This window comes from Herpailurus yagouaroundi, unplaced genomic scaffold (genome assembly GCF_014898765.1).
Source record: "Herpailurus yagouaroundi ecotype Mexico unplaced genomic scaffold, PumYag 251, whole genome shotgun sequence".
Taxonomy (NCBI): Eukaryota; Metazoa; Chordata; class Mammalia; order Carnivora; family Felidae; genus Herpailurus; species Herpailurus yagouaroundi.
This window is the reverse complement of record NW_024412468.1, coordinates 1,549,354-1,565,528: the sequence shown is the minus strand read 5'-3', so window position 1 is coordinate 1,565,528 and position 16,175 is coordinate 1,549,354. Positions and strand designations below refer to the sequence as shown.

Genomic DNA, 16,175 nt, shown 5'->3' with positions numbered 1-16,175 from the left:
GAGGGAGGCAGCAGGGCTGGGGGGATGAGGGAGACAGCAGGGCTGGGGGGGTGAGGGAGACAGCAGGGCTCCGGGGTAATGAGGGCGACAGCAGGGCTGGGAGTGGAGGGAGCGGGGCCAGCGAGGCCCTGGGGAGAGGCGGGGAGGGGCGGGTAGAGACAGCCGGGGTCTCTGGGGAAGCGGGGAGGCATCGGGACAGGGGACGGGTAGAGACTCCCGGGCTCTCAGGGAGGCGGGAGGGGGACGACCCGCGGACGCAGGCGGAGGAGGCCCACGACCCCGGCCGGGCCTGCGGCGCGGACGGGCGGCGGCGGAGGCGCGGGGCCCGTACCGAGTTGGAGAAGGTGACGCCGGCGTCCGAGCGCTGCACCCTGAGGAGCATCTGGTTGCCGTCGTCCAGAAAGTTGTTGACCTCTGGGCAGCCGTCCGCCCGCGGCTGGTCGCAGGGCTCCGGCAGGAGGCCGAAGTAGTTCTGGGTGGTGGTGAGGAGGAAGGCCTTCCGAACGTCCCAGGCCCCTCCCGCCATGGCGGCGGCCACGACGCGGGGACACGAGGGGTCCGGGGGCCGCCACCCGACCGGCGCAGCTCCGCTCACACCGCCCGCAGCCGGCCCGCTCGGCTTAGCGGTTGCCAGGGCCAGTCGCTATGGCGACGGGACCCGACGTCGGCGCGGGCCGCGCGCGCGCCGTGGACGTTAACGCGCGGGTGCGCGCACGCGCCGCGCTGGGAGGCCGCCGTCGCTTCCGCGCCTTGCGGCTGCTCGTCGGTCGCCGCCGCGGAGGTAAAGCTTTCCGGTCGCAAAAGCCGGAAGCGGTTGGAGGCTGTCCACGCGGTCCTCAGTGAAGCCGCGCGCCCCGGATTTCGGAGGGCTGGGCCGCGGGGGCCCCCGCTGCACCTGCAGCCGCCGGCCGCCGCGCTTGGAGGGACGCTGCCTTAAAAGTCGCTTTCGGAGGAGGCCGAGGACGAGTGGTGGAGTGCAGCGGTAACTCGCTTGTTGCATCTACCCCTCCCCTCCCTGTGTTGCCCATTTCCCACCCCTCTTTATTAACGAACTTCAGGAAAACGCAGAGGTTTTCGGCGCGGTCGGGACCTGAGTTTGCGGCCACCTGTGACACCAGCTGGCTCATCTTACAACAAGCACAGCCGAATCCTGGAGAAATATAGGACGTGGGGCGTTATCATTTTCTGCGCCGTGGCGTCATTGTGAACTCCGATACTGCTGCTCGCTGATCCCGGTTTTGTGAATCCAAAAATTATCTTCCAAGAACACTGAGCCCCGGAGACATGGGCCCTGCCCGGAAAGCATTTTGCCGGCTCTATCCTCGGGAACTTAAATAGGTTACGGATTTTTTTTTTTTTTTTTTTTTTTTTTGCATTCAGGAGTCACAATTTCCTGCTAAAACTATATTATTTTATCATTGCAAAGAGGGTCTTTTGATCTGCTGAGCATCTTGCTTAAGATTAGGGAGTGCGAACTAAAGACAGCTGAACTGCTGTGCCAGATGGTGGGAGAGAGGCGTCCATGAATTGGAATTCTGGTCACTGAATGGGGAAAAAATCCAGACAAGAACCCAAGGTGACTGACTAGCCAAAAAAGGATTTTGAAAGCGAAAGTGGCTGGTATGGATACAGAGATACCCGCTCTGCAGCGGGCGTTATGACCCTTCACAGGGTCTTCAGGAAAGTCACCACTACTCACAAATGCTTGGTCTGGAGGAATTGTTTTGCTGGAAACAGAAACGGTTGGATTTAGCATCCATGACAACGTGGTAAATGTAAAGGCAGCAGGTGTAGCGACAGGAGTCAGGAAAGCAGTTGAGATCCTACGAGTGCTACCCTTCCAGAAACTTGTGGGACTCTTGGGTGGGCTTTGGACTTCCACGAGATAGGAAATTGGAGTGTTTGAGTGTAGTTTAACCCGGGTGTCCAGAAACATAGAAACTCCAGCTGACGCGTAAACCCTGTGAGGATAGGAATTTTGTATGTCTTGCTCACTGCTCTGTACCTAGAATTAGGCATAGAGTGGAAAGGTCCCTGTACTCCTGAAGCTTCAAAAAGGAGGAAGGAATCTCAGAGATAATTAACTTATACAAAGCCACAGAAATGATTAGCTGTAGAACCAAGATTCATATCGAGCTCCAACTCCAAACGCATCTCTAGGCACGACGCCACAGTGGTACGCAGCCAGCTATCCACCAGTATCCATTGTCTCCAGCCACAGCTAAGTAGCTACTACCAGGGCACCCCACTCTCGGTTGGGCGTCCCACTCTTGGTTTGACTCTGATCATGATCTCACAGTTCAGTGAGTTCCAGCCTGCGTTGGGTTCTGTGCTGCTAATGCAGAGAATGTTTGGTTCTCTCTCTCTCTTTCTGCCCCTCCCCTGCCCCTTGCTCATGCTGTGCTCATGCTGTCTCTGTCTCTCTCAAAAATAAATAAACTTCAAAAAAAAAAAGAACTAGCCAGGTGTGGCCATAATGTAACTCTCATCAGCAGAATGCGGCCCGAAGCAATGTGTGCCATTGACAAGGGAAGTTTCAAAGAAGGGAGTGTGCCTTCAACTTTGGCCAGCTGGATACAGACAACAAAGCCATAAGAGATGACCGAACCACAAACCAGTAGGACCTCAGGGCTCCTGGCTCCGTGTGTAGTAAAGCCAGCAGCTGTTAAGTAAGCAAGAAATAACCTTCACTGTGTTCGAGCCATTTCACATTATATTTATGTGGATCTGTTTTTTTAGAGTAACTTAAGCCACTCTAATCAATAGAGTAACTGATCTCAGCAGTAGGGTGCTATTTGTTTGTTTGGGGTTTTGTTTTCTTTTGTTTTTATGTTTATTATGAGAGCATGAGGGAGAGAGAGAAGCTCAAGCAGGCTCCGAACCCGCAGCATGGAGCCCAACGTGGAGCTTGATCCCAAACCAAGAGTTGGGCACCCAACTAACTGAGCTACCTATGTACCCCCATTTTTTTTTAATTTTATGTAGGACATTGGTTTAGTAGTTGGCTAGCAGGTAGCATGAAATGTGAAGTGGAGGACAAGGGACAGGACCTTTCTGAGCTAAAATTTTCTGATTTTGTTCTATATTTGTATTTTTCAAACATCAGTTCTTAAAGGCTGTTGCCCTTTGGAATCTGGAACCATATCAATGATTCGACATTTCGTACTCAGCTACGTTAAAAGCCGTTGGTTATCTTGTACTCTGAATGGATTTTTTACCTAGGCACGGTTTCATAACATCACACATCGGTCATTTGGAAAATACTGGTTCACTGAGCTATGAGGATCTTCCAAATGTTGATACGTTTCATAACACAATATTAAAACAATCACATGCATTAGTATACCACTCAGCTCACAAGTCTCTATGTCTGAAGAGGTTGTTAGGTTTACAACAGAGAATGTTAACTTTTCCAAAATTCTAATTTTTTTAATTTCTTTTTTTTAATATGAAATTTATTGTCAAGTTGGTTTCCATGCAACACCCAGTGCTCCTCCCAACAGGTGCCCTCCATGCCCATCACCCACCCTCCCCTCCCTCCTAACCCCCATCAACCCTCAGTTTATTCTCAGTTTTTAAGAGTCTCTTATGGTTTGGCTCCCTCCATCTCTATCTAACCTTTTTTTTTTTTTCCTTCCCCTCCCCCATGGTCTTCTGTTAAGTTTCTCAGGATCCACATAAGAGTGAAAACATGGTATCTGTCTTTCTCTATGTGACTTATTTAGCATAACACTCTCCAGTTCCATCCACGTTGCTACAAAGGGCCATATCTCATTCTTTCTCATTGCCACGTAGTATTCCATTATGTATATAAACCACAATTTCTTTATCCATTCATCAGTTGATGGACATTTAGGCTCTTTCCATAATTTGGCTATTATTGAAAGTGCTACTGTAAACGTTGGGCTACAAGTTTCTAATTTTTGCATGCAAACTTGAATTTTATCATCGGCAATGAAAACTGGCAGTTGTTTTCCTTGAAATAACAGCCTTAAACCGTAAGAGACTCTTACCACCGGAGAACAAACAGGGTTGATTGAGGGAAGAGGGTGGGGGGTTGGCTAGATGGATGATGGGGGACTAAGAAGGGCCCTTGTTGGGATGAACACTGGCTGTTGTAAGTGATGAATCATTGAAGTCTACTCCTGAAACCATTACTACGCTATATGTTAACTAACTGGAATTTAAATAAATTTTAAGAAGATAGCCTTATTAGAGAATGCATTTTTGAGAAAAATGTCTGCTAAAGGCTCAGTCTCAATAACCAGAGCTTTTCTGCCATAAATGGCCTTATGTGAATACAGCTGCTGGTTCTGATCAGGACTCCAGGCCCAGGCTCCTCCTTCCTGCAGGCAGATCGCGGGTCACTGAGCCACCCGCGTGCCTTGTGTGTGTTTCATCTCATCACCTAGGACATGAAATGACTTGTCCTCAAGCTTTGGGACTCAGTCAAGATGGTAATCTTTACCCCTTTATTAAGGAACTCTTCCGGGAAACGGGGATCCTTTCCTGTGCGTGCATGGAGGTGGAGACCGGGTGGCTTCTAGAACAGCTGTGTGCCCCAATCTCCATCTGGGCCAAGGTGCTGGCAGTTTTAGCAGCCGCATTAGTTTTCCAGTGTTTCATCACCAAGAACTGCAAAGCTAGCAGCTTAAAACAACACCTCTTTTAGCGTGAAGTCCCACTTGTCAGTAATGGGGAAACTGCATACATGGATGTCCACTAAGGATCTCCTGTAGCTTAAATCAAGACATGGGCCGGGCTGAGTTCTCCCCTGCAGCTTGGGGGTCCTCTCCCAAGTTCAGACCATTGAGGCAGAATTAAGTTCCTTGCAGTTGTGAGACTCATTCCCCATTTCTTTGCTGGCTGTCGACTGAGGTTCCTTTCAGCAGGTGGAGGCAGCCACATTCCTCACGTCTGGCTTCAGAGCCAGCCAGAGAACTTTCCCACCCATCAGTTCTCCCATCACACCTCTTGTAACAGAAAAGAGGCTCATTCCTTTTAAGGGTTCACCTGATTAGACCAGGCCCAGTGGATGACCTTTATGAACTTTCAGTCAACGGATTAGTAAATTAAGCGTGGGAATGACAGCCCATGCTGTCTGCAGGTGTGGCGCCCCATCTCAAGGTCAGAGGGCTGCACAGGGTGTACCCACCAGGGAGTGGAAACCTTGGGGCCCCTTCCGAGTTGAGCCTGCCTCAGCTACCCTTGCTTTTGCACCACCGGTGAAAATGTCAAGCAGTTAAAGAGGCATAGAATGTCCCACCTTGTGAAAATTGCTTGATCTCCCAAACCCCTGAAGATGTCTTAAGTTCCCGCGGGGGTCCAGATGATCTCTAACGGATCTACATCTTTTCTATGGTGGTGACTGCAGGAAAACGGGCTTTTTCTGTTTTATCCATTATCTTTGACAAATATTGGGTAAATTATTTATCATGTTAGTTATAAAAATTGCTCCCTTAGGGTGCCTGGGTGGCTCGGTCGGGTGGCCGGCTTCAGCTCAGGTCATGATCTTGTGGTCCGTGAGTTCAAGCCCCGCGTCGGGCTCTGTGCCGATAGCTCAGAGCCTGGAACCTGCTTCTGTTTCTGTCTCCCTCTCTCTCTGCCCCTCCCCCATTCGCACTCTGTCTCTCTCTGCCTTTCAAAAATGAATAAATGTTAATTTTTTTTAATTGCTCCCTTTATTAAATATATTCTTTATACTTACCCAATGGAAAGAAAGAATTCCATGGGATTGTCAGACAATTTTTTGTCGTAAGGCAGTAATCATCTCGTTCGTGTTTTTAGACCGTGCTGGGGGGAACATAGTGGAGAGATGTCATTTCAGAACCTTGCCTTCACACTTACAAAGGCTGAAACTCACTCTTGGGCATAGTCCTCACATATTTCAATCACCAGCAGACAGAAATGTACACTCTAATAGGACACTCAATGATCAACTCACATACTGAAATCTACTCACCTCTCTGCATGTGTATGTGTCCCTATGGAAGACAAGAAACTCTGTTTTTTCTGAATGTTTCTGAAGTCCCTGAGAAATTACTAGCCGCTACTTCTGGGACAAATAGGGAACTAGATGCTCAGGTGTACTGGAGATACGGGGAGGGAGGGGGAGATATGTAAGCAGGGGGCTCATAGCTGGACAGTCCTTTCGTCTGCATGCCTCCTGCCCCCAGTGAATCCTGGGCAGAGTTGAGGAGGTAGGAGAATGGGCCGGAAACGTGATAATGTGGTAAGATTTTCCCCGGTCTCCACTGAGAGAACCAGAAACAGACATTAGAGGAGAATGAAAGGTGTGGAGTTCCTTGCAGATAATACTGGTGTGTGTGTTTCATTATAAAAAAGTACAGACATGACTGAATAATTGAAATATTTGACTCTTCTATCAAATTTTAAATCCTATTTATCAATGTTGGTGCTTTATTATGTTTTAAAAATTAAATATCAAAGTTAATTTTCAACATAATATTAATGGTAAGAATTATGGGAGGTATGGCAGAAACTAAATCTATTCTCTTTTTTAAAAACTTTTTAATGTTTATTTTTGGGAGAGAGAGACAGTGTGAGTGAGGGTGCGGCAGAGAGGGAGGCACAGAATCCGAAGCAGGGTCCAGGCTCCGAGCTGTCAGCACAGAGCCTGACGCAGGGCTTGAACTCAGGAGCCATGAGGTCATGACCTGAGCTGAAGCTGGACACTTAACCAACTAAGCCACCCAGGAGCCCCAAGAGAATTTTTTTTAAGTATAGTTTTGTGATGTTTTTATACTTCTTGGTAAAAATTGTTTCTACTTCTTGATGTTTGGTTTGTATTTACTTTCCGTAAGAGTTTAATTGACAAGTATCTTCTTGGTATTGAGGGACAAGAAGCCATATGGCAAAGCGCTTACTGGCTCTGACCGTCTCTGCACGTCCGTTCCATTCACATTTTCTAGGCCAAGCAAGTCACATGGTCACATCTAGCCACAAGTGCACAGGTAAGTGCAACTGTGGCTTGTGGGGAAGAGAGCTGTAGAATGTTTGAGAGCCTTCCCAGTGACTGCACACCTTCTCAACACCTTTCAAAGTAAGGAAAACAATACCGCTTGGACCGCACAAAATAACCTGCCCGCGTTCTTTCTTCTGCCACAGCAAGGAATAAAGTTGTAGATGGCGGCTGCTCTAATGACAAAGAACAGAGTTTCCTGCTGACCCTTGACCACCGCCTAGTGTGAGCAAGCAAACAAACGTCATGTCTTAAACGGTGGAGCTGTTGGCGTTCTTTGTTGCTGTGGCCCAACTCACCCATCTGAGCGCTGCAGTTAGGGCTTGTCCCACACCCGGCCCACACCCCCGGGCCAGTTCGCTAATTGACTTGACTTGAGTTCGCAAGGCTGCTTTACACGACGCTGTCTTCCTGAAATCTGCACCTGTACCGAGTTAGGTGCCCGTCATCTGTCTGACAAACAAAGCTAGTGCTTTTAATGTTGCCTTTCAGTGTGATTAAGTATGCTAGTGAACCTAGTGTTTTAAGGTTCTTGATAAAAAAATGTCAAAACAAGTAATAGGTAATATTCTCTAATGATGCTAATTATTCTTTTAAATGCTTTGATGCTGCTTTCTCTCCTGTGTGCCTGACCTAGCTTATCTAATCTTGCTTAGGCTTGTAACTGAATATCCTGTAATACTATTTGAAAAACACACACATACATAACCACTGATACAAACGAATCAGTGCTAAAATGAAAGCTTTTTCATACCATGGCAACTATCCATAAAAAGGTTCACATAAGCTATTAGAGTCTTTTATTTCCTGTTTCCATTTTTATCGATGTGAAATGATTGTTGCGTAAAGCGCAAGGAAGCCAGGACTGTCTCCTTCTTTTTTTGGATAGCTTCTGTGATAAAATAGCCCTCTGACGTCACCGCCGGTTGCTATGAGAATAGAACATCACAAAATTAGCAGCCTCCTTTTACTCAGCAGGGTAGCTCCAGACACATTTAAAGGATAAGAGAGCAAGTTGCAAGTCCCATTTTGCAAGTATTACCTTGGCACCCATAGTCCCTAAAGACATCTAAAAAATACGGAATTTGCGATTTTACACCAGTAAGAAACTTGCTCCCTGCAACGAGGGAAAGTCACTCTTGTTGTGTGTTGAATGATCTTGCCTGGAATGGGGCTAAGAGTCGATGGAAACACATCTGGGGCAGGCCCTGACTAGAGAAAAGGATCTAAGATCTCCACGCGATACACGGTCTTGTATCCGGTATGAAACATGGCTCCTTGTGGTCCAGCCGCAACCTGTAAACCAGAAAGATAAGTTATCCGGGCTTCCTGCAGGGACACTCGGAGGGATTGCTTGTTTTAAGGATCAAAGTCTTCTTTTTATCCATGCCCATGGTTTCCTTAACAATTAACAATTACCTTTAAAAGGTGACCTTTTTGCTATATGTGCTTCTGGTTCCCGTATTGTAAATTCTGCACTCGAGCTCCTTCCTGTATAAAACTCTCAAGGACGATGTATCTTTTTGCCTCCTCACGTGTGTGCCCCTCTCTCTCGACTAAGGACTATCTGACTGCTCTCTGAAACACTAAGCTTAGAACCCTTAATCTCATCTTTGCGGAAAAATTGTGTCATTTCTTTTTTTAAATCAGCGATCTTTTAGTAACTTTGTCACTTAACACTTTACAGTCTTGTTACTGAGGGTCTAGGGACAGTCCGCTTTTCTAACCCTAAAAGGACCTGGATCAGAATTCCTTAATACCTTTCTGTGTCTTCTAGAAAACCAAACAGTTCTCCTCTGAGCTGTCACTTACGGTATCTTGCTAAAGGCAGATAACAGTATCTAACACACGTCACTGCCTCCATCTACTTCCCATTGAGTTAGAGTCTCACTGGGCTCCTGGTCTACCTTCTACGTCCCACTGGGGACGGATTTACTAAATATGTTACCAGGGTACAGAAGGGCTGTCCCGCTGACCAGCCTGCTGCCCAATGACTTGTTCTGTACGACGTATTTTAAGTGTCTGTATGGCAGTGCCTTTCTTCCAGGCACCAACGTCGATTCACACGGTAGCCCTCGCTCTCATTCGCCAATGTGTCTGGATTTTCCCTTTTGTGGCACAAAGGAGGATTGCGGTTCTTTGCTCTTTTTAAAGATAAGCATGACCATTTCTTTGAAACGTAAGCAGAAGTGACGTGTCACGTATGCACACGAACCTTCAAAGCTGATGTATCATTTACCACGTTCTTTCCCAGTCCGTGGTGATCTCGGAAACAGAAGTCAGGAGGGAACTTTTATCAGCCTCGCTCCCTGAGTAGATAGCTGTTCACGGAGTATAGTGTTCTTGATGGTGTATCAAAAACAAGAAATGCATTTTTGTTATAATGAGATTTTGGTGTTGTATGTAACTGTAACATAGCCCTGTCCTGACATGTACAGTCTAGGTATGGCAGCGTTTACCAATAAAAACCCCACAATTTCAGTGGTTTCACATACTAGAAATTTTACTTATCCTGGAGTTCACTGTGGTATTTGGCAGGCAGCCTTCCACATGATGACTCAGGCATCAAGTCCTCCACTTTGTGGCTCCACTGTCCCCCAGGTGATAGAATTCTCTCCAGAGGACTTTGAACGTGGCGGATTGGCAGGTAGGGTGAAGTCTGACACAGGAGACTGTGATGGCAGTTCCCGACAGCCTGAGCCAGTGGGGAACGTAATCTCGCTGTGTCTCTGAAGTAAGAGAAAGAGTTTTAGTGAGCACAGTCCTCAGTGACACAAACCCTAAGCTCCGTTCAATGCACCTGTAGGCCCTGACTGGCTTCTAAGGTGTGTGCAGCGCTGGCCTCCGGGCATGCAGGCTGCAGTCGCACAGAGCCTCATGCTCAGAGGGGTTTCATGCTCTCCAGAGCACTCACTACTTTCTGGACAAGGGATTTTGCCGTTTCATTTTGTTCTGGGCCCCAGGGATTATGTAGCTGGGCCTACAGGTAGGTTATACCCAGAAGACTTGCAGATAGAGCCCTTGGGCTATGGAACGGGGTAGAATTCACTGAAGGTTGTCTGAGAACTCTCTGGATTTTTTGGCCTGTAGAGAGAAAAAAATTTGGGTGTGCTTTTCTCGTCTGCACATGCTTGCTCCTGGCCGTTATAGTCACGGTCATTCTTGTTGTCTCGAGAATTATGCCTGTAAAAGCAGAAATGCCAAGAAAACCAGTCGATTTTGGCTTTTTACTTGACAAATCTGCTATGCTGTAGCAGCAGGAGGTCATCTGGGCTAGGAAAGGGGTCAAGAGCTGGGGAAGACTCAGCCTCGGAGGGGGTCCCTGTGAGGCTGAAGGCGAGGGAGTAGCTCTGTGAACAACACGTGGAGAGCAGAAACGGCAGCACAGAGCAGCGCGCCTGCCCAGCAAGTGTCTGAGATTGCGTGCGGGCCACTTCCTGTCTTCCAGGCATCATGGCCTCTGCTGCAGAGTCACATGAACTGGTCTTCCCTGACCTCCAGGAACTGTCCACCACCCCCCCCCGCCCCCGCCCCAGTCACCTATGGATCATCCAAAGACACGACGCGTACCCACGGCCCAAGAATTCGCTCAGTTCCATTCAAACGGCCCTGTGTCCACAACCCGATTTTCAATGGCTGAGAACATGGCTAAGATCCCTGGAACCAAAGACAGGGCTGTTGACATTCAGAAAGGGTGGTAGTGGTACGAGAGGGAAAGCCCCCTTACCAGAATTTGGGTGGGAATATCGAAAAAAGGGGCAAACCACCCCTTTAACATGCATCCTTTTCCTCCTGGCTTTGGTTCTGTGGACGACCTGAAATTGAGCCCCTTTCTAGCTGAGTGGAACTTGACTTCTGTTGGGTGTTCCCCAAGGAGTCCAACCGATACGTGATTGTGCACCCCCCTTGGCACTTCTGTTAGCACCTTTATGTTTATTTTCCCACTTTCTCCACAGTCCAATGCTGTGACGTCTTGATTCGGCAGACATGGTTACTTTATCATACAGATGAGTCACAGCATGATTCGATGGTTTATCCACAGTTGCAGAATTTTAAAAGGCAAGCCCATCAGTCTGTTGGTGGTTCTCTTTTCTTTTCTTTTCCTTTTCTTTTAACATTTATTTATTTTTGAGAGACATAGAGCGTGAGGAGGGGAGAAGAGAGACACACACACACAGAATCTGAAGCAGGCTCCAGGCTCCAGGCTCTGAGCTGTCAGCAGAGAGCCCAACGCAGGGCTCGAACTCACAAACCGTGAGATCATGACCTGAGCTGAAGTTGGACACTTAACCTACAAGCCACCCAGGCGCCCCATTGGTGGCTCTCCTTTTAAGACACCGTTTCCACTATGCCATCTTTCCCACGTTAGGTTTGGGGGAGTATGAAGTGTAACAAAACACAACAGTCATCCATGCTTAAGACCGTAGAAATGCTTTTAAGAACACACATAAGTCCTAGCTGCTTGCACCCACTCTGGCCTACTATACTACGCGTCCAAGAAGGCAGCTCTTTTCTGCAGCAAGCCACGAAACCCGTGCACTCTTTGCCGGTAGTTTTAATTCTGGGAACTCTTGGTGTTCATCCGGGACACACATTCACCTACCAGAGGGCAACTCAGGGGCCAGTTGAATATGATTTCCCTTCTGAGCACTTCCATTTTCATTTTTAAGTAATCTCTACACCCAATGTGGGGCCCAGATTCACAACCCCAAGATCAAGTACAGCATGCTCTACGGACTAGGCCAGCCAGGGGCCCCTGAACACTCACTCTTAGTCTTCCTGGTTAGATGTCAAGCTCAGAGCCCTCCTGGGTTGCCTACCTGGTGTACAAGACAATGCTTTTTACCTACGACCCCACATACAGATTTTTATGAATTCTGATCTTCCTAAGGGGTTCCTGCCTAGAGGGCTCTTCAGTTACTACTTTTTCCTGCACTCTGCTAGTTTTAAATGCTGATCTACTTATTTCTGTTCACTTCGACCCTTTTAAAAATACACTTTTTTCATTTGAGCAGTTTCAGATTTAAAGGGAGTGGCAGCAATACAGAAAGTTCCCATATGTTGCAGTCTCTACTGTTGTTAACATCTAACATTAGTATGGTTTATTTCTCACAATTAATGAACCAATTATGATTAAGTAGGCTCCATTCTTTTTTTCCATTATCCATTTATTTTGAGAGAGCGCATCAGAGCAGGGCAAGTACAGAGAGAGAGGGAGACAGAGACTCTGAAGCAGGCTGCAGACTCTGAGCTGTCAGCACAGAGCCCGACGGAGGGTGCGAACCCACGAACCGTGAGATCATGACCTCACCCAAGACCAAGAAGAGTGTAACACTTAACTGACTGAGCCACCCAGCCACCCGTGGCAAGGTTGTTTTAAAAATCAATGGTACAAGGGGCAGTTGGGTGGCTCACTGGGTTAAGTATCCAACTTTGGCTTAGGTCATGATCTCACGGCTCGTGGGTTCCAGCCCTGCGTCGGGCTCTGTGCTGACAACTCAGGGCCTGAAGGCTGCTTCAGATTCTCTGTCTCCCTCTCTCAAAAATAAATGGTCATTAAAAAAAATAAAAAATAAAAATAAATCGACATTAATGTATAGCAAGGACAGGATGTAGAATGGGGACCATGTACGTGGCATCCTATCGATCACTTAATTTTTGTGTTGCTTCTTTTTCTGGCAAGTGCAAATGCCCTATTTTAAAGAAGTGCTAAGAAAAAATAAACTGTGTATGGAATAACTTAACAGCTCTCAGTGGACCATTTTGGCTGCCTTGATTCAAATACAACTATTTTAAAATATCTTTTTCATCATTTGATTCTATAACCTTCAAAAGCTAAGGGATGTAGGTATAATCAAGACGCTGAGTAGACACCAGTAGAGCTATGGCTCAGTCCCAGTCCTTCCCTCACCGCCCTATTTGGCATACACGCCCACTGTTGTTATAGATGGATATTCAGTTGTTTTTTGTATAGCCTTCTACCTAACAGTTGGATGAAATGAAGAATAAAGGAAATTCTGTATCTTACCTAAAGTCACCCGTGAGTTTCTGCTCAATGTAAGGCTTCATGCTTCCCTTTCTTTCTCATTATTCTCATTTAAAAAATTCTACACAGAGAGAACCGCACTGCTGTGTGATATCGCCCCTCCATTATTGTGAATAGTTGTGAATTCATGTGCTGCCCATGGGTTAGTGAGCAATGGGAAAGATTAAAACCACGTAACCATACGCGGGGGTACTATTCATGAGCAGTGATGCAATCAGTCTGCCCCTTCTGTGAGTAATGGGGGATGACAGAATACTCCATTCTGCCAATGGAGGTAGATGGTAGTGGCAGTAGGTACTGACCAGAGAAGGCTGGAACCCTGGACATTGTCATCCCTTTCACACCACTGACAAGCACAGGTTACTGCCCGTATTCCTTGCTCCTAAAGTTCTCTTAAATGCAAATGCTTCCCATATATTTTCCCCTCTGGACTGTAAGTTTCATGAATGCAGGAGTCATGCCTACCTTTATCCCTAACCCAGCACAGTTCCTGGTCTAAGTGATCATTAGATATTATGTGAGTAATAAACTGAATGAATACCATGCATAGACTCAGCCTTTCAGTTATTTTTATTCCAGAGAATTCCACAGATGCAAGATCCTATCCAGTCAATTCTCCAGGTGGCTGGGGTGGGGATTTTCTTCCCTATGTCTAGAAGTAGCACTGGTAATTGTTGTCTAGAAAGGAGTTCTCTTGGGGCTCCTGGGTGGCTCAGTCGGTTAAGTGTCCGACTTCGGCTCAGGTCATGATCTCGCAGTTCGTGAGTTCAAGCCCCGCGTTGGGCTCTGTGCTGACAGCTTGGAGCCTGCTTTGGATTCTGTGTCTCCCTCTCTCTCTGCCCCTCCCCCACTCACACTCTCTCTCTCAAGAAATGAATACACATTTAAAAAAAATTGTTTTAAAAGGGGTTCTCTCTTCTTTAAAGAGTATTCAGTGGAGAAAAGACAGTCTTTTCAAAAAATGGTGCTGGGATACCTGTATATCCGCATGTAAAGAAATAAAACTGGACCCTGATCTGACAGTACTCACAAAAACTAACTCAAAATGGATTAAAGACTTAAATGTAAGAGCAGAAATGATGAAACTCTTAGAAGAATACATAGTAATAAAGCTCCTTGATGTGGTCTTGGTGATGATTTTTGGCTGTCACACCGAAAGCACAAGCAATAAAGTCAAAAATCAACAAGTGGCCTACAACACACATCTGCACAGCAAAAAAACAACAATAAAGTGAAAGAACCAAGGGGAGAATTGCAAACCACATGCCTGATAAGGGGTTAGTATCCAAAACATATAAAGAACTCCTACAACTCGACAAGAAACAACTCAATATGTGAAAGGCCAACAGGTACAGGAAGGGAGTTTTCCATCACCAGTCATCAGCGAAGTGCATCGCAAATCCACAAGGAGGTATCACCTCGCGTATGGTAGCATGGCCATGGTAGCATGGCCGTCGTCAAAGAGAGGGAACAAACACTGTCAGGGGTGGAGGACGGAGCCTCGTGCCCTGCTGGTGGGACTGCAGACTGGAAAAGCACACAGCGGATCCTCAAAGACTTAAACTACCATATGATGCCTCACTTCCACTTGTGGGAGTTGACCCGTGAACAACGTGGGGGTACAAGCACCAGCACCCCCATGCTCAGGTGAAAATCTGTTTATAACTTTGGGCTCCCCGAAAACTTTACTGTTAAGAGCCTGCTACTGACCAGAGCCTTACAGGTGACACCAACAGTCGGTTACCATGTACCTTGTATGTTACATGTATCACTGTGCTCTCACAACAAAGTCATCCAGAGAAAAGAAGGAAGACACATTTGCAGTACCCAGGTGTATTTACAGAAAACACCTGCAGGGAAGTGACTGGCACAATTCAAGGGTCAGGTGTGTACTCGCAAAGGTAACAAAAACACTAACTTCTAAAGATGTCCTCACCCCATGCTCACAGCAGCATTATCTACAAGAGCCCAGACACGGAAATAACCTAAGTGTCCACCAAGAGATGGATAAAGTTCTGTGCGTGTGTGTATCACATCAGAGTGTTATTTATTCACCCTAACGAAGGGGGGAAATCCCATGTGGATGGATCTTGAAGACATTAGACTGAGAGAGTGAACAAAAACTAAAGTACGTGTAGCTGGAGTCTAGAAAAAGGACAACTCGCGAAAAGCGACCAGACCTCCCTGGTTGGCACTGCCTGTCCGGCCTTGGGTCACGTGTGCATTCTGATGGCACTAAGGAAACCAGATCTCCTGGGTGGCCAAAGGACAGTGCCTAGGTGGAGGTGCCTCACCGCACCACTGGTCCTCTGCACACAACCACTCCCTGGGTCACACGTGTGCTGACTGCCAAGACCCTCCCCCACAGTCTGCACACAGTCGTGGCCTGTGGCCTCTTTAGGAGCAGTGGTGGTGGAGGGCAGGGGAGAGTATGGTAGGGGAGGGAGGGAGGGGAATGCCAGGGAAGGGAGCGCCTCGGCAATGGTGGAGGCCATGGGGGTGGGGGGGAGGAGGGAGGAGAAAGAGCACCAGGAACGAGGGAGGGGAAACCAAACCAGAGCTATAATTAGGGGGACAGGGCATGGGGGAGAGAGCACTGGGGTGTGTGTGCTGGGAACACCAGGCCTGGGAAGGAAGCAGCACACTGAGGGGAGGGAGCATCTGGGAGATGGAAGGAACACCAGGGCGGTGGGGGGAGCATCAGGGCAGTGGAGGGAAGAGCCGGGGGGGGGGGGGGGCCCCCCCGGGGGGGGGGGGCCCGACCCCCCCCCGGGGGGGGGGGGGGGGGGGGGGGGGGGGGCGGCCCTCCTCGCCGGGCGGCCAGCACCCACCGCCCCCAAACAGGGCGAGGGCCCGGCAGTGCGGGAGTGGGAGACCGCGGCCGGCCCAGGGGAAACGTGCCCCGGACGCGGGGGCAGCGGCAGGGCGCGGCCCTCGCGAGGACGCGCGCGAGTGCACCTCGGCGTGCTCTACCAGCCACTTGGAGCCGCAGGCTTCCAGGGGTGTCCTCAGACATCTCGCGGGGTGACTCCCCGCTTCCCGAGACGCGCCGAGAGCCCTCCTCCGCCGACGGAAGCCCGGCCCGCGCGCTCGGGCGCAGCAGCACCGCGGCCACGCCCCCTCCCGGCGGCCAGCGCCGCGCTCGCG

At 48.4% G+C, this 16,175-nt stretch overlaps 1 protein-coding gene and 2 long non-coding RNA genes across 5 annotated transcripts in view; 1 reads left to right on the top strand and 2 right to left on the bottom strand.

The window, feature by feature from the left end:
• The window catches only part of DYNC2H1 (dynein cytoplasmic 2 heavy chain 1), a 351,138-nt gene extending 350,271 nt beyond the window's left edge, over window positions 1–867 (bottom strand). The window contains exon 1 of the mRNA XM_040460797.1: window positions 332–867. Coding sequence (XP_040316731.1) covers window positions 332–526 — 195 coding nt within the window. The 5' untranslated portion in view covers window positions 527–867. The remainder of the gene's footprint in view (window positions 1–331) is intronic.
• A 1,514-nt stretch (window positions 868–2,381) lies between these two features.
• On the top strand, window positions 2,382–7,844 carry LOC121020782 (uncharacterized). Its single transcript, XR_005786280.1, has 2 exons — window positions 2,382–2,669; window positions 6,858–7,844. It is a non-coding gene; the product is annotated as an uncharacterized LOC121020782 (long non-coding RNA).
• LOC121020781 (uncharacterized) lies at window positions 7,766–16,125 on the bottom strand. Of its 3 annotated transcripts, none has more exons than XR_005786278.1 (2): window positions 15,987–16,125; window positions 7,766–9,711 (listed from the first exon to the last, which is right to left on the bottom strand). It is a non-coding gene; the product is annotated as an uncharacterized LOC121020781 (long non-coding RNA). The 3 variants fall into 3 exon arrangements; XR_005786277.1 differs by having other exon boundaries at window positions 16,002–16,125; XR_005786279.1 differs by lacking the exon at window positions 15,987–16,125 and adding an exon at window positions 9,980–10,467.
• Between the last annotated feature and the right edge of the window lie 50 nt (window positions 16,126–16,175).